The following is a 27993-nucleotide window of genomic DNA, read 5'->3' on the forward strand; positions in this document are numbered from 1 at the left end:
GTCCGTAGCTTTATAGTAGACATCAGTAGATAAGCTGTCTCCAGAGATAGAAACAGAAAGATCAAGAAAGGGGAAGGAGATGTCGGAAATGGACCAGGTAAACTTGAGGGCAGGGTGAAAGTTGGAGGCAAAGTTAATGAAGTCAACGAGCTCAGCATGCGTGCAGGAAGCAGCGACAATGCAGTCGTTGATGTAGCGAGAGAAAAGTGGGGGACAGATACCAGTACAGGCTTGGAACATGGATTGTTCCACACAGCTAACAAAAGGGCAGGCTCAGCTGGGACCCATACGGGTGCCCATGGCTACACCTTTAGTTTGGAGGAAGTGGGAGGAGCCAAAGGAGAAATTATTAAGAGTAAGGACTAATTCCGCGAGACGGAGGAGAGCAGTGGTCTTCGAACACACTTCTTTGGCAAGGACTCTCCCACCCCGACCAATGACCCTTTCTCCTGTCTTCAACCCTCCTCCTCTTTATGGACACCCTGCTCTGGTCTTCTGCCTGCTCTGGATCTCTTTATTGCTAACTACCGACAGGACATCAACCATTAACTTCACCACACCTTGTTCCCATTGCAACCGCATTCATTCTGAATGCTCTGCTCTCCACTCTCTCCGCACTAATCCTAACCTGACTATAAAACCCACCGATAAGGGGGGTGCTTTGTAGTCTGGCGTACTGACCTCTACCTTGCCGAGGCACAGTGACAGCTCTTGGATACCTCCTCTTATTTACCCCTCGATCATGACCCCACTAAGGAGAACCAGGCTATTGTTTCATACACCATCACCAACTTTATCAGTTCAGGGGATCTCCCATCCACTGCTACTAACCTCATAGTTCCCACACCCCGCACTTCCCGTTTCAACCTCCTACTCAAGATCCACAAACCTGCCTGTCCAGGTAGACCCATTGTCTCAGCTTGCTCCTGCCCCACCGAACTCATTTCTGCATACCTCGACACTGTTTTATTACCCCATTGTTCAATTCCTTCCCACCTACATTCGTGACACTTCTCACGCTCTGAATTTTTTCAATGATTTTAAGTTCCCTGGCCCTCACCGCTTTATTTTCACCATGGATGTCAAATCCCTATATACTTCCATCCCCCACCAGGAAGGTCTCAAAGCTCTCCACTTCTTTTTGGATTCCAGACCTAACCAGTTACCCTCTACCACCACTCTCCTCCATCTAGCGGAATTAGTCCTTACTCTTAATAATTTCTCCTTTGGCTCATCCCACTTCCTCTAAACGAAAGGTGTAGCCATGGGCACCCGTATGGACCCACCTATGCCTGCCTTTTTGTTGGCTGTGTGGAACAATCCCTGTTCCAAGCCTGTACTGGTATCTGTCCCCCAATTTTCCTTTGCTACATTGATGACTGCATTGGTGCTGCTTGCTGCATGCATGCTGAGCTCGTTGACTTCATTAACTTTGCCTCCAACTTTCACCCTGCCCTCAAGTTTACCTGGTCCATTTCCGACATCTCCTTCCCCTTTCTTGATCTTTCTGTTTCTATCTCTGGAGACAGCTTATCTATTGATGTCTGCTATAAAGCTATGGACTCTCACAGCTACCTGGACTATTCCTCTTCCCACCCTGTCTCTTGCAAGAATGCCATCCCATTCTCGCAATTCCTCCGTCTCTGCCGCATCTGCTCTCAGGATGAGGCTTTTCATTCCAGGACGAGGGAGATAGCCTCCTTTTTTAAAGAAAGGGGCTTCCCTTCCGCCACCATCAACTCTGCTCTCAAATGCATCACTCCCACATCTCACGCACATTTCACGCACATCTGCTCTTACCCCATCTTCCCACCACCCCACTAGGGAAGGGTTCCCCTTGTCCTCACCTACCACCTCACCAAACTCCGGGTCCAACATATAATCTACGTAACTTCTGCCACCTCCAACGGGATCCCACCACCAAGTACATCTTTCCCTCCCGTCCTCTCTCTGATTTCTGCAGGGATCGCTCCCTACGCGACTCCCTTGTCCATTCATTCCCCCCCCCCCCACAATCCCTCCCCACCGATCTCCCTCCTGGCACTTATCCTTGTAAATGGAACAAGTGCTACACATGCCCTTACACTTCCTCCCTCACCACCATTCAGGGCCCCAGACAGTCCTTCCAGGTGAGGCGACACTTCACCTGTGAGTCAGCTGGTGTGATGTACTGCGTCCGGAGCTCCCGATGTGGCCTTCTGTATATTGGTGAGACCCGACGCAAACTGGGAGACCGTTTCGCTGAACACCTATATTCTGTCCGCCGGAGAAAGCAGGATCTCCCAGTGACCACACATTTTAATTCCATGTCCCATTTCCATTCTGATATGTCTATCCACAGCCTGCTCTACTGTCAAGATGAAGCCACACTCAGGTTGGAGGAACAACACCTTATATTCCGTCTGGTTAGCCTCCAACCTGAGTGCATGAACATTGACTTCTCTAACTTCCATTAGTGCCCCTCCTCCCCTTCGTACCCGATCCCTTATTTATTTATTAATTATTTTTCCTCCTTTTTTTCTCCCTCTGTTCCTCTCACTATAACTCCTTGCCCATCCTCTGGGCTCACCTCCCCCTTTCTTTCTCCCTGGGCCTCCCGTCCCATGATCCTCTCCCTTCTCCAGCCTTGTGTCCCTTTTGCCAATCCACTTTCCAGCTCTTGCTCCATCTCTCCCCCTCCTGTCTTCTCCTATCATTTTGGAACTCCCCCTCCCCCTCCCACTTTCAAATCTCTTACTATCTCTTCTTTCAGTTCGTCCTGATGAAGGGTCTCATCCCGAAACGTCGACTGTACCTCTTCCTATAGATTCTGCCTTGCCTGCTGTGTTCACCAGTATTTTTTGTGTATGTTGCGGACATTTTATTTTAGCAGTTTTCTGCAAATGCTTTGTGTCCTTTTAGTAAAGCTTGATAGACTAATGTTTTGACTTCAGCTGAGGTAAGGAGTATTTGCTCAAGCTAAGAATGTTATGCCAGCTGATTGCAGGGGAATCAGATTTCTGAATGACAGTAGTCTGGTTTGTGGTCTTTTGTTAGTGGGTGTGTAGAAGAGCACAAGGGAAGATGCTCGGAGGATCCCACCTGAAGGGGAGATCCTATTGTAAGAAGTGCTTTGTGTCGATGAATGGTTCAAAGGAGGAAGTGCCAATACTCCTGTGTTAGCCGGTTCATTTGAAATGGGCTTTGAGGGAAGTTCAAACTGTGGCTAGTGTCTTTCATGCAGAACATGGGTTCAGCGCTTGAGTAGTTAAAGCTCCAACGTGTGCACATTTAGACTGGGCCCTTTTTCTACTAACTGTTTGCTAAATTTGAAACCTCCATTCATGTACTTCCACTTTAATTTTATGCTGGTGTAAGGTCTGCATTTTTCGGGCCAACGCTAACAGTGAATGGGGCAGTATACAGGTTTTCTCCGCTATCCGAAAGTAGAGCGTTCCTATGAAACTTTTCCTAAGCCGAAATGGTGTAAAGCGAAGAAGCAATTACCATTAATTTATATGGGAAAAATTTTTGAGCATTCCCAGACCCAAAAAATAACCTACCAAATAACACATAGAAACATAGAAAATAGGTGCAGGAGTAGGCCATTCGGCCCTTTGAGCCTGCACCGCCATTCAGTATGATCATGGCTGATCATCCAACTCAGAACCCTGTACCAGCTTTCCCTCCATACCCGCTGATCTCTTTAGCCACAAGGGCCAATACTAACTCCCTCTTAAATATAGCCAATGAACTGGCCTCAACTGTTTCCCGTGGCAGAGAATTCCACAGATTCACCACTCTCTGTGTAAAGAAGTTTTTCCTAATCTCGGTCCTAAAAGGCTTCCCCTTGATCCTCAAATTGTGACCCCTCGTTCTGGACTTCCCCAACATCGGGAACAATCTTCCTGCATCTAGCCTGTCCAATCCCTTTAGGATTTTATACGTTTCAATCAGATCCCCCCTCAATCTTCTAAATTCCAACGAGTATTAGCCTAGTTCATCCAGTTTTTCATCATATGAAAGTCCTGCCATCCCAGGAATCAATCTGGTGAACCTTTTTTGTACTCCCTCTATGGCAAGGATGTCTTTCCTCAGATTAGGAGACCAAAACTGCACACAATACTCCAGGTGTGGTCTCACCAAGTCCTTGTACAACTGCAGTAGTACCTCCCTGCTCCTGTACTCGAATCTTCTTGCTATGAATGCCAGCATACCATTCGTCTTTTTCACTGCCTGCTGTACCTGCATGCCCACTTTCAATGACTGGTGTATAATGAAACCCAGGTCTCGTTGCACTTCCCCTTTTCCTAACTGGCCACCATTCAGATAATAATCTTTTTTCCTGTTTTTGCCACCAAAGTGGATAACTTCACATTTATCCACATTAAATTGCATCTGCCATGAATTTGCCCATTCACCCAACCTATCCAAGTCACCCTGCATCCTCTTAGCATCCTCCTCACAGCTAACACTGCCGCCCAGCTTCGTGTCATCCGCAAACTTGGAGATGCTGCATTTAATTCCCTCATCCAAGTCATTAATATATATTGTAAACAACTGGGGTCCCAGCACTGAGCCTTGCGGTTCCCCACTAGTCACTGCCTGCCATTCTGAAAATGTCCCATTTATTCCCACTCTTTGCTTCCTGTCTGCCAACCAATTCTCTATCCACATCAATACCTTACCCCCAATACCCTGTGCTTTAAGTTTGCACACTAATCTCCTGTGTGGGACCTTGTCAATAGCCTTTTGAAAATCCAAACCTAAAATAACACTATCATATATGCGTAACACCCTTACGAGCTCTCTTCGGCTTTTCTGATACCTTAGGACACATCTTGCTAACGGATGCACAAAATAAATCGAGATAAAGCACAGATGCTCACAGACACAGTTCAAAGCTATGGCGGCTTGATGCTGAGATGCTGAGTGTAGTTCCCGGGGAAGGTGCTTGGCGGTGCCACTCTCGCTGCTCAGGGTGCGCACTGCGTCTATAACGCTGCAAAACAAACGCTGAACGCTATTTTCGCTTTTCACCTTTTTTCGTAAAAGCTAAAATCCTCTTTGGATTTCTTTCGGTTAGCAAAAACAGGTACTAATGTAGGACTTTCGTAAAAGCGAAGTGGCGCAAAGCGAACTTTCAAAAAGCGGGGGATACCTTTATACACAACGTTCACTACAATCGATGTTCCTTAATTGGATTATTCCAACCTTCCAGTTTGGCTTAAACCAAATCGTAATGGCCCTGGATGTGTTTTACTTCTCGAAGTTGACCTCCTCACCGCTGGGTCACGTGGCTATTGGCAGAGTTAGCTAGCAAGCCATGTTTGTATTCGACTTGGTGAGAGAGTTGCACTGAAGTTCATCCCTCACATCAGATGCCAGTTTTCTACTTTTGATCAGCAGTTATACTTCAAGAGTAGGATATTGCTTGTGAAGTGTTTTGATGTGTCCTGGGATTGGAAAAGATACAATGTGGATACACTTTGTGATGAGTCCTACAAAGGGAAGCTTCTATAAGGTGATTATTTGGCACTTCAAACATCTGTTAGAGGCAACATTCATTCCCAGGTGAGCTCTTACAGAGATGAAATCAGAGTAAATATTACCAGAAACCTATCAATTGCCTAGAGCTATTTTTCTATGGGAAATGTTTTATGAAAGTCACTTACAACAAAAATATGAAAACTGTGGTAAATTATGACAAAATCAAGACTAGTCATATTTCATATGGCAGCATTACTTGATCATTATCTGTCGTCCTTATTGGCGGTACACTTGCCAATATTGTGAATCTAGATGAAGGTCTCAACTTGAAACATCATCAGTCCACTTGCCTCCACAAATTTTGCCTATCTCGTTGAGTTTCTTCAGCAGCATACTTAGTGCTCCACTGTGAAGATAAACTCAGATTCAGGCTTATCTATGATGGCCTATGTTGGCCAATGGCCTGTTCCTCCTCATCTTATGCAATAAAGGGAAAGTGAGACAAAGCTTTCAGGTTTATTTACCTATCTCAGGTACATTGAAACATACAGTGAAATGTGTTCTTTGTATTAACAACCAATACAACTCAGAACGTGCAAGGGCTGCCAGCTATTGTCTAGTTGAGGTGACCTCAGTGATGCAGTAACAAGCAGAATATGCAGTATGACGTGGCACAGACCCTTATCAGTAGCATGGGCTGACTCTGAGGCTGGGAAATTGAGTGTGATGATGAGCATAAATTTCTTTGTGAGAACAATCCAAGTAGAGATGAAACTTTGTATTTGTGACTGCATCAGGTTTTGGTGAGGACAGTGTTGCACAGAATTTTCTCAGAGAAATTTAGATAGAAGCATGGAACACTGTAGAGCCTGGCTGGGTAAGGTCTTCCTTCTTCTTGCACCTGATTTCCCAGATGACTGAAGTACCACTTACAATGCCATCCACAAAGAGTGTCATAACTTCCGCTTTGAAAGTCAGTTAGTAAATATTGTTTCTGAGAAATTGGCATTAATCAAAGATGATTTAAAAGCATAAAACAAAGCTTCAAAAACTGGAAACCTGAAATAAAACCAGGAATTGTTTAATATATTTGGCCGAGACAGAATTTGGGAAGAAAGAAAAAGTTAACATTTCAGGTTGATTATCTTTCATCAGCACGCTTCTGTTTTGTAAGTAAACAAGAATGGTTGTGTTCAGAAAAAGTGAGCTTCAAAATCAAACCTTATAACAAAAGGTGAATGTGTACTATTGTTAATATCACTGGAAAGATTTCACTCCAAGGCATATCGAAAACACTGAGCTAGATCTTGAGAGGAAGGCTTGGGTTTTTTGAAGAGACATGAAATGGTACAACTTTGGGGACGTACAGTATGTAAGAAAGCATTTTGACTCACTGAGAGTGCTTGATCAATCATCAAGCATCCATTTCCTTCGATCCCATTTGTATTCTCCACACATTCCTAACAACTTCTACCAGACACAGTAACTTTTAATTGGCCATTTGATGACTAATATAATTAATTCTGTACAACATTGTGAGCCGAAGGGCCTGTTTTTGTGTTGAGCTGCTCAATATTCTGTGCTTTATGTTCTGATTAACTACCAAACCTTCGGTCTTTGAAATGTGGAAGAAACAAGATTACCCAGAGGAAATTTGTTCAGACTCTACAGAGAGTGAACGGGAGGTCCAGCCTGAACTGTCACCATGAGGCAGAAGCTTTGTTCACTATAGCACTCTCCTGGTCTGCCATTCTGATTCAAATCAAATTCACCTACATTACACCATTTTGTTCAGTCCTGTGGACATGGATTTCTAGGCCCTGGTTTGCACTGCCTGAAAAAGTGCTGGAGGTAGATTCAGTATTTATTTTTATGAGGGTCATATACTTGAAACAAAACATTTGTGGGGATAGATGAAAATCAAGCAAATGTACTTAAATGAATTAACTTTGTAAAGAGCCAATAAAGGTACTCTTGGCCAAATAGCTGTATGATTGTATAATTGCCTGGTAAAAGCATGCGATGAACCAGTGTCCAAAAGTCCATAGGTAATGTTGCTACGTAACTATCACTTTGGTTGACTTTGCTTTTTTCCACACAGAGGCCAAACAGTCTTTCTCAAGAGGCCCTAATGATGCCAGACCACCCCAGCCTCTACCAATCAATAAAGACCGATCTGCACCAGCAGCACCACAAGAAGAGGTATGAGAAAAACTGCACTGATGTCATTTTCAATACCTCCAATCAAGGAAACACCACCATTCAGCTCTTAACTGTGATTTACAATTCTATCTGATGCACTGAATGGGAGTGATATTGGTTGTATGAGTTGTTAAACACCAGTTTTCCTCAGCTGATGTAAAATATACCTTGATACAAATTTGAAGAACAGCAAGGAACTGCTACCATGGCCAATAGTTATCTATCCACTAATATCATTAAACACAAATAAATTGGTTGGTTTTGAATCTGCTGAAGTCTTACCTCATATACTGATCAGGGGTTCCAAACTTCTAGAAAAGCAGCTTTGATAAAAGGAAAAACACTCACACGATGACTTTCCCAACCTTGGTGAGTCCCAATGAGAAATACAACCAGTGAAGTGATTTTTAAAAGTTTCAAGGGCCACAGCATTCTCTAACACATGACTGTGGGGTAAAGTCCTGATTGGCTGCCTGAGTATTGATGATTGAGAGATACTGTTTGGCCAGGAACCGGCTCTTCTTCAGATCATGTCACAGGACCAATTACTTCCGTCTGTGGGAGCAGACAAGGCCTCACTTTAATGTCACATTTGAAACAATACTCATTCAGTTTGTTCTTAAACACGAGGAAATCTGCAGACGCTGGAATTTCAAGCAACACACATAAAAGTTGCTGGTGAACGCAGCAGGCCAGGCAGCATCTCTAGGAAGAGGTACAGTCGACGTTTCAGGCCGAGACCCTTCGTCAGGACTAACTGAAAGAAGAGCTAGTAAGAGATTTGAAAGTGGGAGGGGGAGGGGGAGATCTGAAATGATAGGAGAAGACAGGAGGGGGAGAGATGGAGCTGAGAGCTGGACAGGTGATTGGCAAAAGGGATATGAGAGGATCATGGGACAGGAGGCCCAGGGAGAAGGAAAAGAGGGAGGGGGGGAAAAACAGAGGATGGGCAAGGGGTATAGTGAGGAGGACACAGGAAGAAAAAGGAGAGAGTGAAAAAGAACGTGTGTATATAAATAAATAATGGATGGGATACAAGGGGGAGGTGGGGCATTAGCGGAAGTTTGAGAAGTCAATGTTCATGCCATCAGGTTGGCGGCTACCCAGACGGAATATAAGGTGTTGTTCCTCCAACTGAGCCTTCTAAATATTGGCGAGACCCAACACAGACTGGGAGATCGTTTCGCTGAACACATACGCTCTGTCTGCCAGAGAAAGCAGGATCTCCCAGTGGCCACACATTTTAATTCCACATCCCATTCCCATTCTGATATTTCTATCCACGGCCTCCTCTACTGTAAAGATGAAGCCACACTCAGGTTAGAGGAACAACACCTTATATTCCGTCTGGGTAGCCTCCAATCTGATGGTGTGAACATTGACTTCTCAAACTTCCGCTAATGCCCCACCTCTCCCTTGTACCCCAACCATTATTTATTTATATACAGATGTTCTTTTTCTCTCTCTCCTTTTTCTCCCTCTGTCCCCCTCACTTATACCCCTTGCCCATCCCCTGTTTTTTTCCCCTCCTCCCCCTTTTCTTTCTCCCTAGGCCTCCTGTCCCATGATCCTCTCATATCCCTTTTGCCAATCACCTGTCCAGCTCTTGGCTCCATCCCTCCCCCTTCTGTCTTCTCCTATCATTTCGGATCTCCCCCTCCCCCTCCCACTTTCAAATCTCTTACAAGCTCTTCTTTCAGTTAGTCCTGACGAAGGGTCTCGGCCCAAAATGTCAACTGTACCTCTTCCTAGAGGTGCTGTCTGGCCTGCTGCGTTCACCAGCAACTTTTATGTGTGTAAGTTTGTTCTTATCTCTCTGGGATGGGGCTTAAACCTGAAATTGATGACACAGGATTGAGTGTGTGTAGATCAAAGCCTCCATCATGGGCTTTTATCTCTAGGATGGTCAGGACCGAGACCTCTAAACATTGTGACAGTGTCTTGCTGCATTTCTGCCCCAGTACACTTTATTCTTATGGTGATGCATCACTGAGCCAGAGTGGTAGCACTCTCTCCTCCCTAGAGAGAGTCTTAAAAACCACAAATTTGTTATGGTTTTGCAGTCTCTTAAGGGATAAGTGCAACATTTAGTTTGCCCTTTCAGTGCACTTCCAAATACAGTCTGATGATGGGTGGCTTGTTTCCTACTGATTGTTACTCATGCCGTAATAAAGCCTTCCAGATCTCCACTGACAATAACTTATTCAACACTACAGAGTTAAAATGCACTGCTTTCAAAACAACTAATTACAGTTACCTCCTGGTTGATGGACTGTGTTTATTTATTTCTGGAGATACAGCTTGGAAAAAGTCCTTCCGGCCCTTCAAGCTGTGCCACCCAGCAACCTTATACTTTGCCCTCATGTAACCTAATGCTATCTAATGGCAGTGTCCTAATGCTCCCTGGAGAACCTATCATTTCATTGGAATAAAATTGTTCATGTTGTTATTTCCCCAGATTTGAGGGGTTGTGCTGTGATTTTTATGACTTGTCTTTGGATAAATGACCATCATTCCCAAGAAAGATTTTTTGCATTTCAGTGTCTTTCCAGAGAGTGGTACGCAGGTTGCATCAGTCGATCAGAAGCTGAATCAGCTCTTCGGCATATTAATGAGGTACTGAAAGTTCTGTTTCTTCAATCAGAACCATCCCACAAGATGAATATTTTCCTTAGAAAGGCACAAATAAATTAATTAATAGACAAACATGAGATTTAACCCAATGCTATGTGTAGGGAATTAACTCTCCAAGTGAGCAGCACCTGCACTATTCCCTCACACATCTAGTCAATCTCATTGAAAATGTTGACTCAGTTTCTACCTTAATCATGGAAGGTAGATTCCACAGCCATACACCTCTGCACAAAGAGGTTTATCTTAACTGTTCTCCACCTTCTACAATTAATCTTGAACAATAAGACCATAAGGTACAGGAGCAGAATTTGGCCATTTGGCCCATTGAATCTGCTCCACCATTTCATCATGGCTGAACTGTTTTCCCTCTCAGTCCCAATCTCCTGCCTTCTCCCCGATTTCCATCATGCTCTGACTAATCAAGTAATCAATGTTTGCATTAAATATACCAAATGACTTGGCCTCCACAGCTGCCTGTGGCAACGAATTCTACAGATTCACTACTCTCTGGCTAAAGAAGTTCCTCCTCATCTCCTTTCTAAAAGGATGCCCCTCTATTCTGAGGCTGTGTTTTCTGGTCTTAGACTCTCCCATCATAGGAAGCATCTTCTCCACATCCACTCTACTGATGCCTTTCAACATTCAATAGGGTTCAATGAAGTCACCCCGCATTCTTTTGAATTCCAATGAGTACAGGCTCGGAACCATCAAATGCTCCTCATATGACAAGCCATTCAATCCTGGATTCATTTTTCTGAACATCCTTTGAACCCTCTCCAATGTCAGCACATCCCTTCTTAGATAAGGGTCCAAAAATACTCCCAAGTGTTTTATAAAACCTCAACATTATATCCTTGTTTTAAATTCTAGTCCTCTCAAAATGAATGCTAACATTGTATTTGCCTTCGTCACCACTGAATCAACCTGAAAATTAACCTGTAGGGAATCATGCGCAAGGTCTCCCAAGTCTCTTTGCACCTCAGATTTTAGAATTTTCTCTCCACTTAGAAAATAGTCTACGCTTTTATTTTTTCTACCAAAGTGTGTGACCATGCACTTCCTGACATTGTATTCCATCTGCCATTTCTTTGCCCATTCTCTTTATCTAAGTCCTTTTGTAACCTTTCTACTTCCTCAAAACTACTTGCCCCTCCACCTATCTTTGTATTGTCCACAAACTTGGCCACAAAGTTATCAATATTTTCCACGATCCCCATACTTTGCCCCCTCCAAAAAATGCAACCATGTTGAAACACTTCTACCTTGTCGCCCATAATCTGCCAACATAGCTCCCTCCCTAAAAATATTTTGTTTTGCCTGTTTGAACATTGCCACCTTTAAAGTTTTGTCCGAAACTCGCTTTGTCTCCCATATCTATGCTTATTTCTCTCAAAAACCCTTGCTTAAGTTTATCTGATCAGCTTTCTGCCTCTGGTGCAATATTGAAAGAGCTCTCATCAATCTCAAAACAATTACATCCTTTGTGAATGTTTCCTTATGATTTTTTAACAGAAAACATCTTGGTGTCTGCTGATCCAAAATCTGCTGCATATGTCATAACCAATATCAGGCCATTTTTCTCCAATGCCGGAGTTAAGCAACCTTTCTAAAATTCCTATTTTTGCTTGAAAGTTCCTTGGTGGCCTCAGCCTTTCCAGCCCTACAACAATTCAAGATCCCTATAACACCACCCCCTCCAACTGCCATTTCTAGCTTCTAATATACAGTGGGTAAAGAGTGGCAAGATTGCACAGGCGTGTGACATCAGCCAGTAGAGCGGGAAAGGTTTAAAAAGAAGACCGCCATATCCAGCGGACAGCATTCGGAGCAGGCAGCGGAGTGAGATGGTAGCAGAGTGATAGATCTTTGGCTCAATGGGCTTAGGTGGTAACGGGACGAGGTGAGATAGGTTTACCTGTGTTAATTGCGGAAAGGAAGAATGTGTGTGAGGCCAGTTTTTTCTGCTCGGTGTCAGATGTGGGAAGTCCTGGAGTCTCCCAGCCTCCCGGACGGCCATGTCTGCACCCGGTGTGTTGAGCTGCAGCTCCAAAGGGACCGCTTTAGGGAACTGGAGATGCAGCTCGATGACCTTCACCTGGCCAGGGAGAGCGAGGAAGTGAAAGGAAGGAGTTATAGGCAAGTGGTTACACCAGGGTCGCGGGAGAGGACAAGTGGGTCACAGTCAGGAGGGGGAAGGGGAAGAGTCAGGTACTAGAGAGTACCCCTGTGGCTGTACCCCTTGACAATATGTACTCCTGTTTGAGTACTGTTGGGGGGGGGAACAGGCTACCTGGGGGAAGCAACAGTGGTCGTGCCTCCGGCACAGAGTCTGGCCCTGTGGCTCAGAAGGGTAGGGAAAGGAAGAGGAAGGCAGTAGTGATAAGGGACTCTATAGTTAGGGGGTCAGACAGGCAATTCTGTGGACGCAGGAAAGAAACTCAGATAGTAGTTTACCTCCCAGGTGTCAGGGTCCGGGATGTTTCACATTGCATCCATGATATCTTGCAGTGGGAGGGAGAACAGCTAGAGGTCATAGTACATATTGGTACCAACAACATAGGTAGGAAAAGGGAGGAGGTCCTGAAAACAGACTGCAGGGAGTTAGGAAGGACGTTGAGAAACATGACCACAAAGTTAATCATCTCGGGATACTTGCCTGTGCCATGCGATAGTGAGCATAGGAATAGAGTGAGGGGGAGGATAAAAGCGTGGCTAAGGGATTGGAGCAGGGGGCATGGATTCAGATTTCTGGATCATTGGGACCTCTTTAGCGGCAGGTGTGACCTGTACAAAAAGGATGAGTTGCACTTGAATCCGAGGGGGACCAATATCCTGATGGGGTGGTTTGCTAAGGGGAGAGTTTAAACTAGAATTGTTGGGGGGTGGGAACTGAACTGAAGAGACTGGGAAAGGGGCTGTTGGCTCAAAAATACAGAAAGCTTGGAGACAGTGCGAAAGGGAGGATAGGCAGGTGATAGAGAAAGGACGAGCTCAGACCAATGGTTTGAGATATGTCTACTTTAACGCAAGGAGTGTTGTGAACAAAGTGGATGAGCTTAGAACATGGATCAGTACTTGCAGCTATGATGTTTCAGAAAGGACAGGGAAGGAGGTAAAAGAGGTGGGGGGTGGCACTGCTGATCAGAGATAGTGTCACGGCTGCAGAAAAGGTGGACGTCATGGAGGGATTGTCTACAGAGTCTCTGTGGTTGGAGGTTAGGAACAGGAAGGGGTCAATAACTTTACTGGGTGTTTTTATAGGCCGCCCAATAGTAACAGGGATATCGAGGAGCAGACAGGGAAACAGCTCCTGGAAAGGTGTAATAATAACAGAGTTGTCGTGATGGGAGATTTTAATTTCCCAAATATTGATTGGGATCTCCATAGAACAAGTGCTTTAGATGGGGTAGAGTTTGTTAGGTGTATTCAAGAAGGTTTCTTGACACAATATGTAGATAAGCCTACAAGAAGAGAGGCTGTACTTGATTTGGTATTGGGAATTAATCTGGTTATGTGACAGATCTCTCAGTGGGAGAGCATTTTGGAGATAGTGATCATAATTCTATCTCCTTTACAATAGCATTGGAGAGAGATAGGAACAGACAAGTTAGAAAAGCATTTAATTGGAGTAAGGGAAATTATGAGGCCATCAGGCAAGAAATTGGAAGCTTAAATTGGGAAGAGATGTTCTCAGGGAAAAGTACGGAAGTAATGTGGCAAACGTTCATGGGATATTTGTGTGGAGTTCTGCATAGGTACGTTCCAATGAGACAGGGAAGTTATGGTAGGGGACAGGAGCCGTGGTGTACAAAGGCTGTAGTAAATCTAGTCAAGCAGAAAAGAAAAGCTTACAAAAGGTTCAGAGAGCTAGGTAATGTTCGAGATCTAGAATATTATAAGGCTAACAGGAAGGAGCTTAAGAATGAAATTAGGAGAGCCAGAAGTGGCCATGAGAAGGCCTTGGCGGGCAGGATTAAGGAAACCTTCAAGGCATTCTACAAGTATGTGAAGAGCAAGAGGATAAGATGTGAAAGAATAGGACCTATCAATTATGGCAGTGGGAAAGTGTGTATGGAACCGGAGGAAATAGCAGAGGTACTTAATGAATACTATACTTCAGTATTCACTATGGAAGAGGGTCTTGGTAATTGCAGTGATGACTTTCAGTGAACTGAAAAGCTTGAGCATGTAGATATTAAGAAAGAGGATGTGTTGAAGCTTTTGGAAAGCATCAAGTTAGATAAATCGCCGGGACCAGATCAGATGTACCCCAGGCTACTTTGGGAGGGAAGGGAGGAGATTGCTGAGCCTCCGGCAATGATCTTTGAATCATTATTGGGGACTGAAGAGGTTCCGGAGGATTGGAGGTTTGCGGATATTGTTCCATTATTCAAGACAGTGAGTCTTACTTCAGTGGTTAGTAAGTTGATGGAGAAGATCCTGAGATGCAGGATTTATGAACATTTGGAGAGGTATAGTATGATTAGGAATAGTCAGCATGGCTTTGTCAAGGGCAGGTCGTGCCTTATAAGCCTGACTGAATTTTTTGAGGATGTGACAAAACACATTTATGAAGGAAGAGCTGTAGATGTAGTGGAGATGGATTTCAGTAAGGCATTTGATAAGGTACACTGTGCAAGGCTTATTGATAAAGTAAGGAGGCATGGGATCCTAGGGGACATTGCTTTGTGGATCCAGAACTGGCTTGCCCACAGAAGGCAAAGAGTGGTTGTAGATGGGTCAAATTCTGTATCACAGTCATTGACCAGTGGAGTGCCTCAAAGATCTGTTCTGGGACCTTTAGTCTTCGTGGTTTTTATAAATGACCTGGATGAGGAAGTGGAAGGATGGGTTAGTATGTCTGCTGATGACACAAAGGTTGGGGGTTTTGTGGATTGTGTGGAGGGCTGTCAGAGTTTACAGCGGAACATTGATAGGTTGCAAAATAGGACTGAGAAGTGGCAGATGGAGTTCAACCCAGATAAGTGTGAAGTGGTTCATTTTGGTAGGTCAAATATGATGGCGGAATATAGTATTAATGGTAAGACTCTTGGCAGTGTGGAGGATAAGAGGGATCTTGGAGTCTGAGTCCATAGGATGCTCAAAGCAGCTGTGCAGGTTGACTCTGTGTTTAAGAAGGCACACGGTGTATTGGCCTTCTTCAATCATGGAATTGAATTTAGGAGCCAAGAGGTAATGTTGCAGCTATATAGGACCCTGGTCAGACCCCACTTGGAGTACTGTGCTCAATTCTGGTTGCCTCACTACAGGAAGGATGTGAAGACCATAGAAAGGGTGCAGAGGATATCTACAAGGATGTTGCCTGGATTGGGGAGCATGCCGTATGATGACAGGTTGAATGAACTCGGCCTTTTCTCCTTGGAGTGACGGAGGATGAGAGGTGACCTGATAGAGGTGTATAAGATGATGAGAGGCATTGATCATGTGGATAGTCAGAGGCTTTTTCTCAGGGCTGAAATGGTGGCCAGAAGAGGGCACAGGTTTAAGGTGCTGGGGAGCAGGTACAGAGGAGATGTCAAGGGTAAGTTTTTTACACAGAGAATGGTGAGTGCATGGAATGGGCTGCCGGCAATGGTGGTGGAGGCGGATACAATAGGGTCTTTTTAAGAGACTTTTGGATAGGTACTTGGAGCTTAGAAAAATAGAGGGCTATTAGTAACCCTAGTGGTTTCTATGGTAGGGACATGTTCGGTACAACTTTGTGGGCCGAAGGGCCTGTATTGTGCTGTATTTTTCTATGTTTCTATGGATTCTATTTATTTGGACATATTGGGACGGCTGCCCCAATTAGCCAAAGTTTCATGGAGATAGTTAAAAAGATCTAAATAAGGACAAATTGAGTAATAAATTATGTATTTAAATCAAGCACAGAACAAATTAGAACACTACCAATAGTACTACAGTACTATAAAGCTGTGCATTAGCTCCTAATAGTTATCAATGGAGGAATTCATCCAGTGCATTCAATGAACAAAATCAGAGCAGACACTCAGTGCAGATAATGGACTGCCTTCATACAATGCTACATCCTCCAAATCTTTACTTTCATTGTATCATTCAAGATGTCAATTTCTTCATAGGTCCAAACGTGTTGAAATAGTGAAATCGTTTAATTTTCTCTCCCAGCCATTTCTGACATCTCCAAGGTGGTGGGAAAGATGCTGGAGTTAATTATAAAAGATGAAATTACGACACATCTGGATAGCAGTAACAGGATTGGTGCGAGTCAGCATGGATTTACGAAGGGGAAATCGTGCTTGACTAATCTTCTGGAATTTTTTTAAGGATGTAACTATGAAAATGGACAAGGGAGAGCCAGTGGATGTAGTGTACCTGGACTTTCAGAAAGCCTTTGATAAAGTCCCACATGGGAGATTAGTGGGCAAAATTTGGGCACATGGTATTGGGGGCAGAGTACTGACATGGATTGAAAATTGGCTGGCTGACAGAAAACAAAGAGTAGCGATTAATGGGTCCCTTTTGGAATGGCAGGCGGTGACCAGTGGGGTACTGCAGGGCTCAGTGCTGGGAACGCAGCTGTTTACAATATATATTAATGATTTAGATGAGGGAATTAAAAGTAACATTAGCAAATTTGCCAATGACACAAAGCTGGGTGGCAGTGTGAAATGTGAGGAGGATGTTATGAGAATGCAGGGTGACTTGGACAGGCTGGGTGAGTAGGCAGATGCAAGGCAGATGCAGTTTAATGTGGATAAATGTGAGGTTATCCACTTTGGTGGTAAGAATAGGAAGGCAGATTATTATCTAAATGGAGTCAACTTAGGAAAAGGGGAAGTACAACGAGATCTAGGTGTTCTTGTAGATCAGTCACTGAAAGCAAGCATGCAAGTACAGCAGGCAGTGAAGAAAGCTAATGGCATGCTGGCTTTCATAACAAGGGGAGTTGAGTATAGGAACAAAGAGGTCCTTCCACAGCTGTACAGGGCCCTGGTGAGACCACACCTGGAGTACTGTGTGCAGTTTTGGTCTCCAAATTTGAGGAAGGACATTCTTGCTATTGAGGGAGTGCAGCGTAGGTTCACAAGGTTAATTCCCGGGATGGCGGGGCTGTCATATGCCGAAAGATTGGAGCGGCTGGGCTTGTACACTCTGGAATTTAGAAGGCTGGGAGGGGATCTTATTGAAACATATAAGATTATTAAGGGATTGGACACGCTGGAAGCAGGAAGCATGTTCCTGCTGATGGGTGAGTCCAGAACCAGAGGCCACAGTTTAAGAATAAGGGGTAGGCCATTTAGAACGGAGTTGAGGAAAAACTTTTTCACCCAGAGAGTGGTGGATGTATGGAATGCTCTGCCCCAGAAGGCTGTGGAGGCCAAGTCTCTGAATGCTTTCAAGAAAGAGATGGATAGAGCTCTTAAAGATAGCAGAATCAAAGATTATGGGGATAAGGCAGGAACTGGATACTGATTGTGGATGATCAGCCATGATCACAGTGAATGGCGGTGCTGGCTCGAAGGGCTGAATAGCCTACTCCTGCACCTATTGTCTATTGGCATAGGATATATATATATCCTAAAGAGGAAGGAGTATTCTAAAGACAAGATGACACAACCACAGCTAAAAAAGGAAGTTAAAGCCAACATTAAAGCCAAAGGGAGGGCATATAATAGAGCAAAAATTAGTGGGAAGTAAGGGGATTGGGAAGCTTTTAAATACTAACAGAAGGCAACTAAAAAGTCATTAGGTAGAGATGCAACACATAAGTAATCTAGTCAATAATATTAAAGAAGATAACAAAAGTTTCTTTGGATACATAAAGTGTAAAAGAGAGACAAAAATGGATTTCAGGCCACTGGTAAATGGTGCTGGAGAGGTAGTAATGAGGTCAAGGAAACGGCTGACAAACTGAATAAATATTTTGCATCAGTCTTCACTGTGGAAGACATTAGCAGTATGGTGGAAGTTCCAGGTGTCAGGGGTCATGAAGTGTGTTAAGTTACCATTACCAGAGAGAAGGTCATTGGGAAACAGAAAGGCCTGAAGGTAGGTAAGTCACCTGGGCCAGATAGTCTGCACCCTAGGCTTCTAAAAGAAGTGGCTGAAGAGATTGTGGAGGCATTGGTAAATATTTTTTCAAGAATCACTAGATTCCGAATGATTCTGGAAGACTGGAAAATTGAAAATGTCACTCCACTGTTCAAGAATGGAAAGAGACAGAAAAAAGGAAATTTAGTTAGTCTGATCTCAGTGCTTGAGTCAATTGTTAAGGATGTGGTTTCGGGCTACTTGAAGGGAGATGATAAAATAGGCCATAGTCAGTATAGTTTCCTCAAGGAAAAATCTTGCCTGACAATCCTTTGAAGAAATAATAAGCAAGATAGGCAAAGGAGAATTGGTTGATGTTGTGTGCTTGGATTTTCAGAAAGCCTTTGATAAGGTGCTACACATGAGGCTGCTTAGCAATCTACGAGCCCATGGAAACACAGGAAAGATTCGAGCATGGATAAAGCAGTGGCTGATTGGTAGAAGGCAACGAGTGGGAATAAAGAGAATCTTTTCTGGTTGTTGCCGGTGACTAGTGGTGTTCTGCAGGATCTATGTTGGGACCAATTCTTCTTACGTTATATGTCAATGATTTGGATGATGGAATTGATGGCTTTGTTGCAAAGTTTGTGGATGATACGAAGAAATGTGGAAGGGCCAATAATTTTGAGGAACTAGGCGGGGTACAGAAGGACAGACAGATTAGGAGAATGGGCAAAGAAACGGCTGATGGAATACAGTGTCAGGAAGTGTATGGTCGTACACTTTGGTAAAAGAAATGAAAGGGTTGGCTATTTTCTAAATGGAGAGAAAATATAAAAATCTGAGATGCAAAGGGATTTAGGAGCCCTTTTGCAGGATTCTGTCAAGGTTAATTTGCAATTTGAGTCTGTGGTGAGGAAGGCAAGCGCAATGTTAGCATTCATTTCAAGCGGACTGGAATATAAAAGCAAGGATGTAATGTTGAGACTTTATAAAGCACTGATGAGGGCTCAGTTGGAGTATTGTATGCAAATTTGTGCCCCTTACCTGAGAAAGGATGTGCTGAAACTGGAGAGTGTTCAAAGGAGGTTCACAAATGTGATTTCAGGATTAAATGGCTTGTCACATGAAGAGAGTTTGATGCTTCATGGCTGTATTCACTGGAATTTAGAAGAATGAGGGGTGGTCCTAATGGAAACCTATCGCAAGTGAAAGGCCTTGATAGAGTCAATGTGGAAAGGATGGTGGGAGAGTCTAAGATCAGAGGACACAGCCTCAGAATAGAGGGGCATCCTTTTAGAATGGGGATGAGGAGGAATTTCATTAGCCAGAGAGTGGTGAATCCATGGAATTCCTTGCCACAGGCAGCTGTGGATGCAAAGTCTTTATGTATATTTAAGGCAGAGGCTGATACATTTTATATTGGTCAGGGCATGATGGGTTACGGCTGGAAGGCCGGAGATTGTGGCTGAGAGGAAAAGTAGATCAGCCATGATGAAATGACAGAGTAGACTCGATGGGCCAAAAGGCCTAATTCTACTGCTATAGCTTACGATTTTGTTTCTGAAACCTTAAGTAAGCTTTTTCCCTCATGACTAGAAAGTAAGCTTTTTTCCTCACAACTTCCATATCTCTTATCAAACATGATTCCTTAACCCACCACTTTTCCCTGCCTCAAAGGGACATATCTATCCAGAACTCCCTTCATGTGCTCACTAAAGTAGGGTCTTTTAAGAAACTCTTGGATACATGGAGCTTAGAAAAGTAGAGGGCTATGTGGTAGGGTAATTCTCGGCAGTTTCTAGAGTAGGTTACATGGTCGGCACAACGTTGTGGGCCAAAGGGCTTGTAATGTGCTGTAGATTTCTATGATTCCAAACAACCTCCATATTTCTGTTGTGCATCCATTCCAATTTATGCTTTTCAGTTCCTGCCTGATGGTATCATGATTCTCCTTCCCTAGAAATCAATACTTCCCCATACCATCAGTTCCTATCCCTCTCCAATGGTCTGGGAGGTTTTGGTCACTGTCTCCAAAATGCTTACCCACTGAGGGATCTGACACCTGACCTGGTTCATTGCCGAGCAGCAGATCTGGTGTGGCTTCTCCTCTCATCAGCTTATTGAGTCGAGAACCTTTCGTGGATGCACCTAACAAATTCTACCCCATTCAAACCTTTTGCACTAAGATGGAAATCAATACTAGGGAAGTTGGAGCCCCATCACAACAAGCCTGTTATTTTTGCACCTTTCCAAATCTGCCTCCCAATCTGTTCCTCGGTGTCTCTGTCCCTGTTGGGATGGGGGAAGGGGGTGTTTCTATAGAATACCTCTCCCTTCTTGTTTCTGACTTCCAGCTACACTGACTCAGTAAACATTTACTCCACAACATCTTCCTTTTCTGCAGTTGTGATACTCTCTTATTAACAATACTACACCCCCACACATTTTTATCACCATCCCTGTCCCTTTTTTAAACTTCTCATGCCTGAAACATTGAGCAGCCATTTCTGACCTTGTAACAGCCAAATCTTTGTAATGGCCACAACATCGTAGTTCCATGTACTGACCTATGCTCTAAATTCATCCTTGTTCCTGATACCCACTGACTGCAATTTTGTCCTTTCCCTCAGTGACTGCATCTGCCTATATGCTAACTGCCCCATTGTCTGACATATCCTTCTGGTTCCTATTCCTCTGCAAAATAAGTTGAAACGCTCCTCAATAGCTCTTGGAAATCTGCCCCAATGATACTGCTGTAGCTTTCCCTGGAAGGTCTTCCCTGCCCCCCACAGTATCCAAAGGGGTGTGATTGTTATTGAGTCAAGTAGTCTAATGCTGAAAATCACTAAGGGCTGCAGCTCAATAATATGATTCATCGTGATGTTTGATGATGGACACTCTTACACTCTGCAGCAAACTGTACCATCTTTTGCCACTGGGATCTCCCAGTATTACTGACTTTCAGTTCATATATTGCTTTTCAGGATGGGACATTCTTAGTCAGAGACAGCTCACGGAGCAACAGTGAACACCCTTTTGTCCTGATGGTACTGTACGGGGACAAGGTATACAACATTCAAATCCGCTATCAGGCAGACGTCGCTATGTACCTGTTGGGAACTGGACTTAGAGGAAAGGAAGTGAGTTGAGTAGTATCTCATATGTTTTTCTTGTGTTTATTGCATGGAATAATAGAGAACATTTAGCAGACAAATAGGGCACTTGGCCCGGCCAATCAGCATCAATGTCTATACACTAGTTAATGGTCGTTATTCCTTATTCAATTGGCAATACCTCCTAAACTCTTCCACAATATGAGTAAACTACCCTGAACTGTATCAAAACTACTTATCCCAACCAGTACTTTGAAATTGCAGAGATTCTAGAAAGAATCTCACAGTTTGGGAGATCCCATGAGTTAAGATGAGAGCTCTGAAGTACATAACTATCTACCTGACAGCTGTAGGGAAAATTCTGGAAAATATTTTTAAGGAAATGGTAACAGAGCACTTAGGTAATAGTCCTGATGAAGGGTCTCGGCCCAAAATGTCAACTGTACCTCTTCCTAGAGATGCTGCCCAGACTGCTGCGTTCACCAGCAACTTTTATGTGTGTTGTTAGGTAATAGTATCTGGATTAGGCAGGATCAGCGTGGTTTAATGAAAGGGAGATCATGTCACTGGCATGGATCGAGGACTGGTTAATAGGCAGATAACAATAAGATTAAATTTTGGGCTAGGTGCATGCAAATAAGGTGCCAAAGGACTGGTGGTAGAGCCCAGCTGTTCAGAACCTGTTCAGAATTCTGAACAAAATTGTAATGTAGGCAAGTTTGCTGATAACAAAAACACCATGTGGTTGTGTGAAGGTTACAGAGCATTTGCAGGGAAATAAAATTTGGCTAACAGATTGGCCAGGAATATGACCAAAGAAATACTATGTAGAAACGTCTGGTCAGGTCACTCGTCTGAGTGCTACTGGTTCCATGTAACCCAGTACTACCTGTCGCATGGTCAGGTGGTCGGTGACTAAACCGGCTCCACCACTAGGCTTGCCTGCTGAGGAGGGTGGCTAGACACCCTGCAGGATGAAAAACAAGACCTGCCAAAGGACAGATGAACCCTCTCGTAGGGTCAACAGCCATCTAGCAAACACGTGCTGCAAAGCGCAGAAAGGACATTCACTGCAACAGAAGTTCCCCCAGCCGTCTTGGACCCCACCATGCCACTGAATCCGGGAGGGGATATCGAGAGGGTGGGTGTGGACCTGTGCAACCCCCTACTCACCTAAAATCCAGTCACACACACGCTGTTCCTTTCTGAGGAGTGAGGTACCACCCCACTAACTGACTGAAAGGAACCATCATCATCCTATGGGATGGATAGCAACGCAGAGAGAGAGGGAGAGAGAGAGAGAGATGTAGAAACGTGATCATCAAGTTTGGTAAGGAAAAAGGGAAATGCGGGGTAATGTTTAAATGGTGAGAGATTGGAAGATGCTTCACAGAGGTACTGGGTGCTTTGGTACTCAAGTCACTGGAAAGTTAACACACAGGTACAGTGACCAATTAGGAATACATAGAAAAAGGTTTGGAGGAGAAGAATAGAGATGTGTTACTGCAATCATGTGGGGTCCTGGTTTCATTTTCAAAGGAAGGATGTCAAGGAATGCAAAGAGGAATCATTGATTGATACCTGGGAGAGGAGTTTATGAGAAAAGATAGGCAAATTGATCCATGTATCCTTTTAAATTTAGGAGAACATGACAATCTTATTGAAATATACAAAATTAATATAGGGATTGGCAAAGTATCTACTGATACTTCCCCATCCCCAAGTCCACAAAAAGGCACAGGCCAATCAGGAATGATGTGATAAGAAAAACTGGATAATTTTAACACCAATGCTTGAATTTCCATCTTCCCCATTGATAATCCCAGTCCATAATTTAATAGGTATGGTCTTCTTGAGTAAATCTTTGAACCCTTTCCAAGACCTGAAGTGTGAGAGAAATTCAACAACACTTCAGCAAAGACCAAATCGATGATTCTTTTACAAAGCCACCCAGATCCAAATAATTCATTACAAACCTTGGCATTGTACTCAAATTGTTTTGATTTATTCTGCAGAACTTCAGTTCAGTGACCGAACTTGTGGAGTACCATACACAGGCGCCACTTATGCTGATTGATGGCAAAGATCAGCGAGGAGGACAGAGGAAACAGTGTACACTGATATATCCTGCAGCTCCATAGACACAGCTATACATCAGGCTGACTGTCAATGCTCAAAGCAGCCAGTTGGAACTCTTAGATCTTTTTAAACAAGAAACAAAATGAAAGTGGATCGTGTTCTCCCTCCACTGCAGAGATGTTAAGTATCTTCAATTGCATTTTCTGTAACTCTGTATTTAGCTCAATGTCACAATGGAAGGGAGGATTATGATTAGCCCTCAGAGATAGGTACTGCCCTCACATCCAAACAACTCCCAAAATTACAACACCAAACACACTGTCCCAACACACCGTCCCATCACAGTATCCCAACACACCGTCCCATCAGTGTCCCAACACATCATCCCATCACACACTCCCATCACAGTGTCCCAACACACCGTCCCATCATACCGTCCCATCACACCGACCCATCCCATCACACCGTCCCATCACAGTGTCCTAACACACCATTCCATCACACCGTCCTATCACACATTCCCATCACACCGTCCCATCACAGTGTCCCATCACACGGTCCCAACACACCATCCCATCACACTGTCCCATCACACACTCCCATCACACCGTCCCATCACACCGTCCCATCACACACTCCCATCACACCGTCCCATCACACCGTCCCATCACACACTCCCATCACACCGTCCCATCACAACATCCCATCACACACTCCCATCACACCGTCCCATCAGTGTCCCAACACACCGTTCCATCACACTGTCCCAACACACCATCCCATCACACACTCCCATCACACCATCCTATCCCACCGTCCCATCCCATCCCACCGTCCCATTCCACCATCCCATCACACTGTCCCATCACACCGTCCCATCACACACTCCCATCACACCAACCCATAACAGTGTCCCATCACAGCGTCCAATCAAACCAACTGATCATGTCTATCAAACTCTCCAACACACAATTCCGTTCCCCTGCCTCACCAACTGCTCTCATCAATAGATTTCCATCCTTAAGAACCAAAATAACTTCTGCAATTCCCAATCCATTTGACCTACACCTAACATATTGGCTCATTCTCCTTCTTTCAGCATCACCTGCCACTGTGTAGCCCTTAGTCTTATGAATTACTCTGTGTGAGCAGAGAGACTCATTCACACATTTTGAAGATGTGGGTATGTACAGACTTCAGGGTTATCCTAGTCTTTCATGCATCCCATAATACACGGTTATGCACCCCTTGCTTCGTAAAGCATGTCCTCCGGCTTGACTGATTGTAAATATAACTGAGAAAAAATACAAAAGTGGATGAAATCAGCTTGTTTCACCTAGGCTGTTGTGTAACAAAATACATCATTTGTGATTTGAACCTTGTACCATGAAATGTGTTTTAAATTACTTATATGTATTTGTGTTTAAAACAAGAAAATTAACAATAGAGTTTTGCTGCAAGTGATAGTCTACAATAAAAGTGAAAGATGTTTTTGAAAGTGAAGAACTGTAGATACTGGTTGTCTGAATTAAAAGCAGATCCTGTTAGAGGTACTGATAAGGTCAAGTGTATAATTTAGTACAGTTGGGCTTTTGAATCCCATGCAAAATCTATCGCAATGGCTAACATTGTAGTTTATAACCTCAATAGTGTTTATTTTTAGTTTGCCTACTGACAAGGTTTCCCAGTGCTGCTGAATGCACGGGATTAGTTTGCTGATGAACATGAAACTCAATGGACTGTGATGGAAAGTTGCATTGAAATGTTGATGATATAGTATATATTAGACCTGGGGCAGAACGCCACAATGGATTTGTCTCATAAGATTATTTTTGTCAACAAAATAATTCTGAGAATTATAATAAACATCAATTGCTTTGTTTCAACTTCAATGTGTTGTACAAAAATAGATCTGAACTGATAACCATCATTCTGTAGATTAACTTTACAAGTAATCTTTGATGTGATCATGTTAATAATAGTGTTAATTAGCATGGAAACAGGCATTTCAGCCCATCTGATTAAAAATAGAACAAAATAGACCTATCCATATTGATCCCATCTGTCAATACTTGGTGCTGAGCCTTCTATGCCTAGGTGATTCAAGTGTTCATCTAAACATTTCCTAAACGCTGTCAGTATCTTTGCTTCCACTACTCCCTCTGACAGGGTATTCCATGTACACTCACAGGAAAAATGTGGTCAAAGGCTCTAAAGGTAGGGCAGGGCAGGGTGACACTGGGAACATATTAAAAACACTTAAAAGTTGCAAAATACAGGTCATTGGACCTGTTGGGTCGGCCAAACTATAATCATGGAGAGGGAAACTGTGTCAATAATCACAAACAGGTGACCAAGAACAGAAATGGCCATTTCTGATGTAAACAGAGAGAACAAATTACTTGAAACTCATTGGATACAGAGGGCTACAACATAACCAGACAGAAGATGAGCTTCTGTTTCATAACCTTATAAAAATAGATTGCAATGGTTCAGGACAGAGTGGGAGCAGGATGACAAGTTAAGGTGGCAGGCAAGAGTCAACCTTTGCAGACTGAATGTCAGTACTCCAGAAAGTGGTTACCCAATCATATTTTGAACGCTGATTGCTAAACGAGTTTGGAAGAAGTGCAAGTGCCCTCCTATTCCACTTGGAAGGACTATTAGGATCCCTGGAAGACAGGAAAAGAAGAGATCAGTAATGTGGAAGGGTCATAAGATTAGGGAAGTCAGTGAGGATACAGGAAGGGGACAGTTACTTTGAAGTGCTGGAATGGGAGGGGAATATGTGTTGGTTGATGGAACCTCGTACAGATTGGTGGGGTTCGCAAAGGACAACCTATTGAATGGAGGCACTGATGATGTGGAAGGTCATGGAAACTCTATCCTTCCCTTTCCAGAAGGAGAGAGGTTGAGAGCAGAAGTATAGAGAACCAAGGAATATGGAAGGTTGGATAAAGAGAAGACAGGAAGCATGTGGCAGGTACAGAGAACCTGCCACATGCAGATTTGGGGCAATTATTATGTGAGATCCATTAGTGTGGTTATGTGCTTAAAAAGAAAATAGGGAAGGCAAAGAGAAGTTATGAAATATCACTAGAGGGCAGGATGATAAATATTTTATAAATATTCCAAGGGCAAAATTAAAAAGAAAGAATATGGCCTTATTAAGAAGAGAGGATATGAATACTTTTCATTAGTATTCATAAAGGAAGCATATTTTATTGTTGGAGAATTCAGTAAAAACATAGATGAATTCTAGCGCAAAACTCCAAAAATAAAGAGGATGTACACGCAATCCACACATAGAATGTTTGCATTGCAAGAAAACCATTCGTTCCACAATTTTCCATAAAGATAACTCTATTTCCAATTAAATCTTGTAATATAAATGCAAATGCAGTCCTACAGGATGTTTTCTGTCAAGAGTAATGATAGTACACAGCTGCTGGTGAACAGCATGGGGCCACCTTGTAAGTTTCCAAAGCAAACCTCTTATGCGGCCAGCAGCTGCATTTGGAGACACAAGCAACTGCAGATGCTAATTACCTTCCAGACATACATTTTTAAATGCATATCAAATATAGTTAGTATAGTTTAATGATATAACTCACAATAAATAACAATGGTCATTTAGGCTTGCAACGAGTACATAAATTTATAGACTGGTGTTAGACATCTTGTGAATAAATAGTATGGAAAATTCATAAAATATCCACTTGACAGCACAGAGAATTTACCATGCTAAAATACCACCACTTTATCTATGTCTGTGTCAAGAAATGTAAATTGAAAAAAATAAAGACAAAATGTGCTTTATTTCATATTTCATGTTTATTTATTTAACTTCTCCCCCCACATAAATTCTGTAAAAACAAATCTGAGATTCCACATCTCAGACTTTTGTAGTGATTTGTGAATTTCATAAGGATAATTTTCCATTGTATGGATAACATTGATCTAGGGGTTAATTGTGCCTGTTTCCATTGTAAGAATAACATTGATCTCGGGGTTAACTGTGCACATTTCCTTTGTATGGATAACACTGATCTCGGGGTTAACTGTGCTCGTTTTCTTTGTATGGATAACATTGATATAGGGGTTAACTGTGCTCATTTCCTCGGAGGGTTGAAGGGTGGATTAATTCCCCAGGACCATATGAGGTGTATCCCAGACTGCTGAAGAAAAGAAAGGAAGAGAATTTTGCATTTCCACTGTCCACAAGTATGGTACCAGATGAATGGAGGATGGCAAATCTGGACCCTCTTTTTGAAAAGTTCAGCAAGGAAGAACCTGGTAATTACAGATCTGTAAGTCTATCATCAGTGGTAAAGAAGATATTGGAAAAAAATATAAAGAGAAGAGCTAATGAGCATTTTCATCAACCTTATTCATTCCCTCATGGAAAAAAAAACATGCAATTGGTTGAATATGATTAAGTTTTAAAGATCTGTGCTGGTCTCCCTTTATTAATACATTC

General features: G+C 43.2%; 1 protein-coding gene across 3 annotated transcripts in view; it reads left to right on the plus strand.

Moving 5' to 3' along the window:
• Window positions 1-27258, plus strand: part of lcp2a (lymphocyte cytosolic protein 2a) — a 224335-nt gene extending 197077 nt beyond the window's left edge. For all 3 annotated transcript variants that reach the window (XM_063053707.1, XM_063053709.1, XM_063053708.1), the window contains exons 18-21: window positions 7571-7671; window positions 10213-10287; window positions 21306-21461; window positions 23450-27258. In XM_063053707.1, the coding sequence (XP_062909777.1) occupies window positions 7571-7671; window positions 10213-10287; window positions 21306-21461; window positions 23450-23575 (458 nt within the window). In that variant the 3' untranslated portion in view covers window positions 23576-27258. The remainder of the gene's footprint in view (window positions 1-7570; window positions 7672-10212; window positions 10288-21305; window positions 21462-23449) is intronic.
• The last annotated feature ends 735 nt before the right edge of the window (window positions 27259-27993 follow it).

The sequence above is a fragment of the Mobula hypostoma genome, chromosome 7 (assembly GCF_963921235.1).
Source record: "Mobula hypostoma chromosome 7, sMobHyp1.1, whole genome shotgun sequence".
In the NCBI taxonomy this organism is placed as follows: domain Eukaryota; kingdom Metazoa; phylum Chordata; class Chondrichthyes; order Myliobatiformes; family Myliobatidae; genus Mobula; species Mobula hypostoma.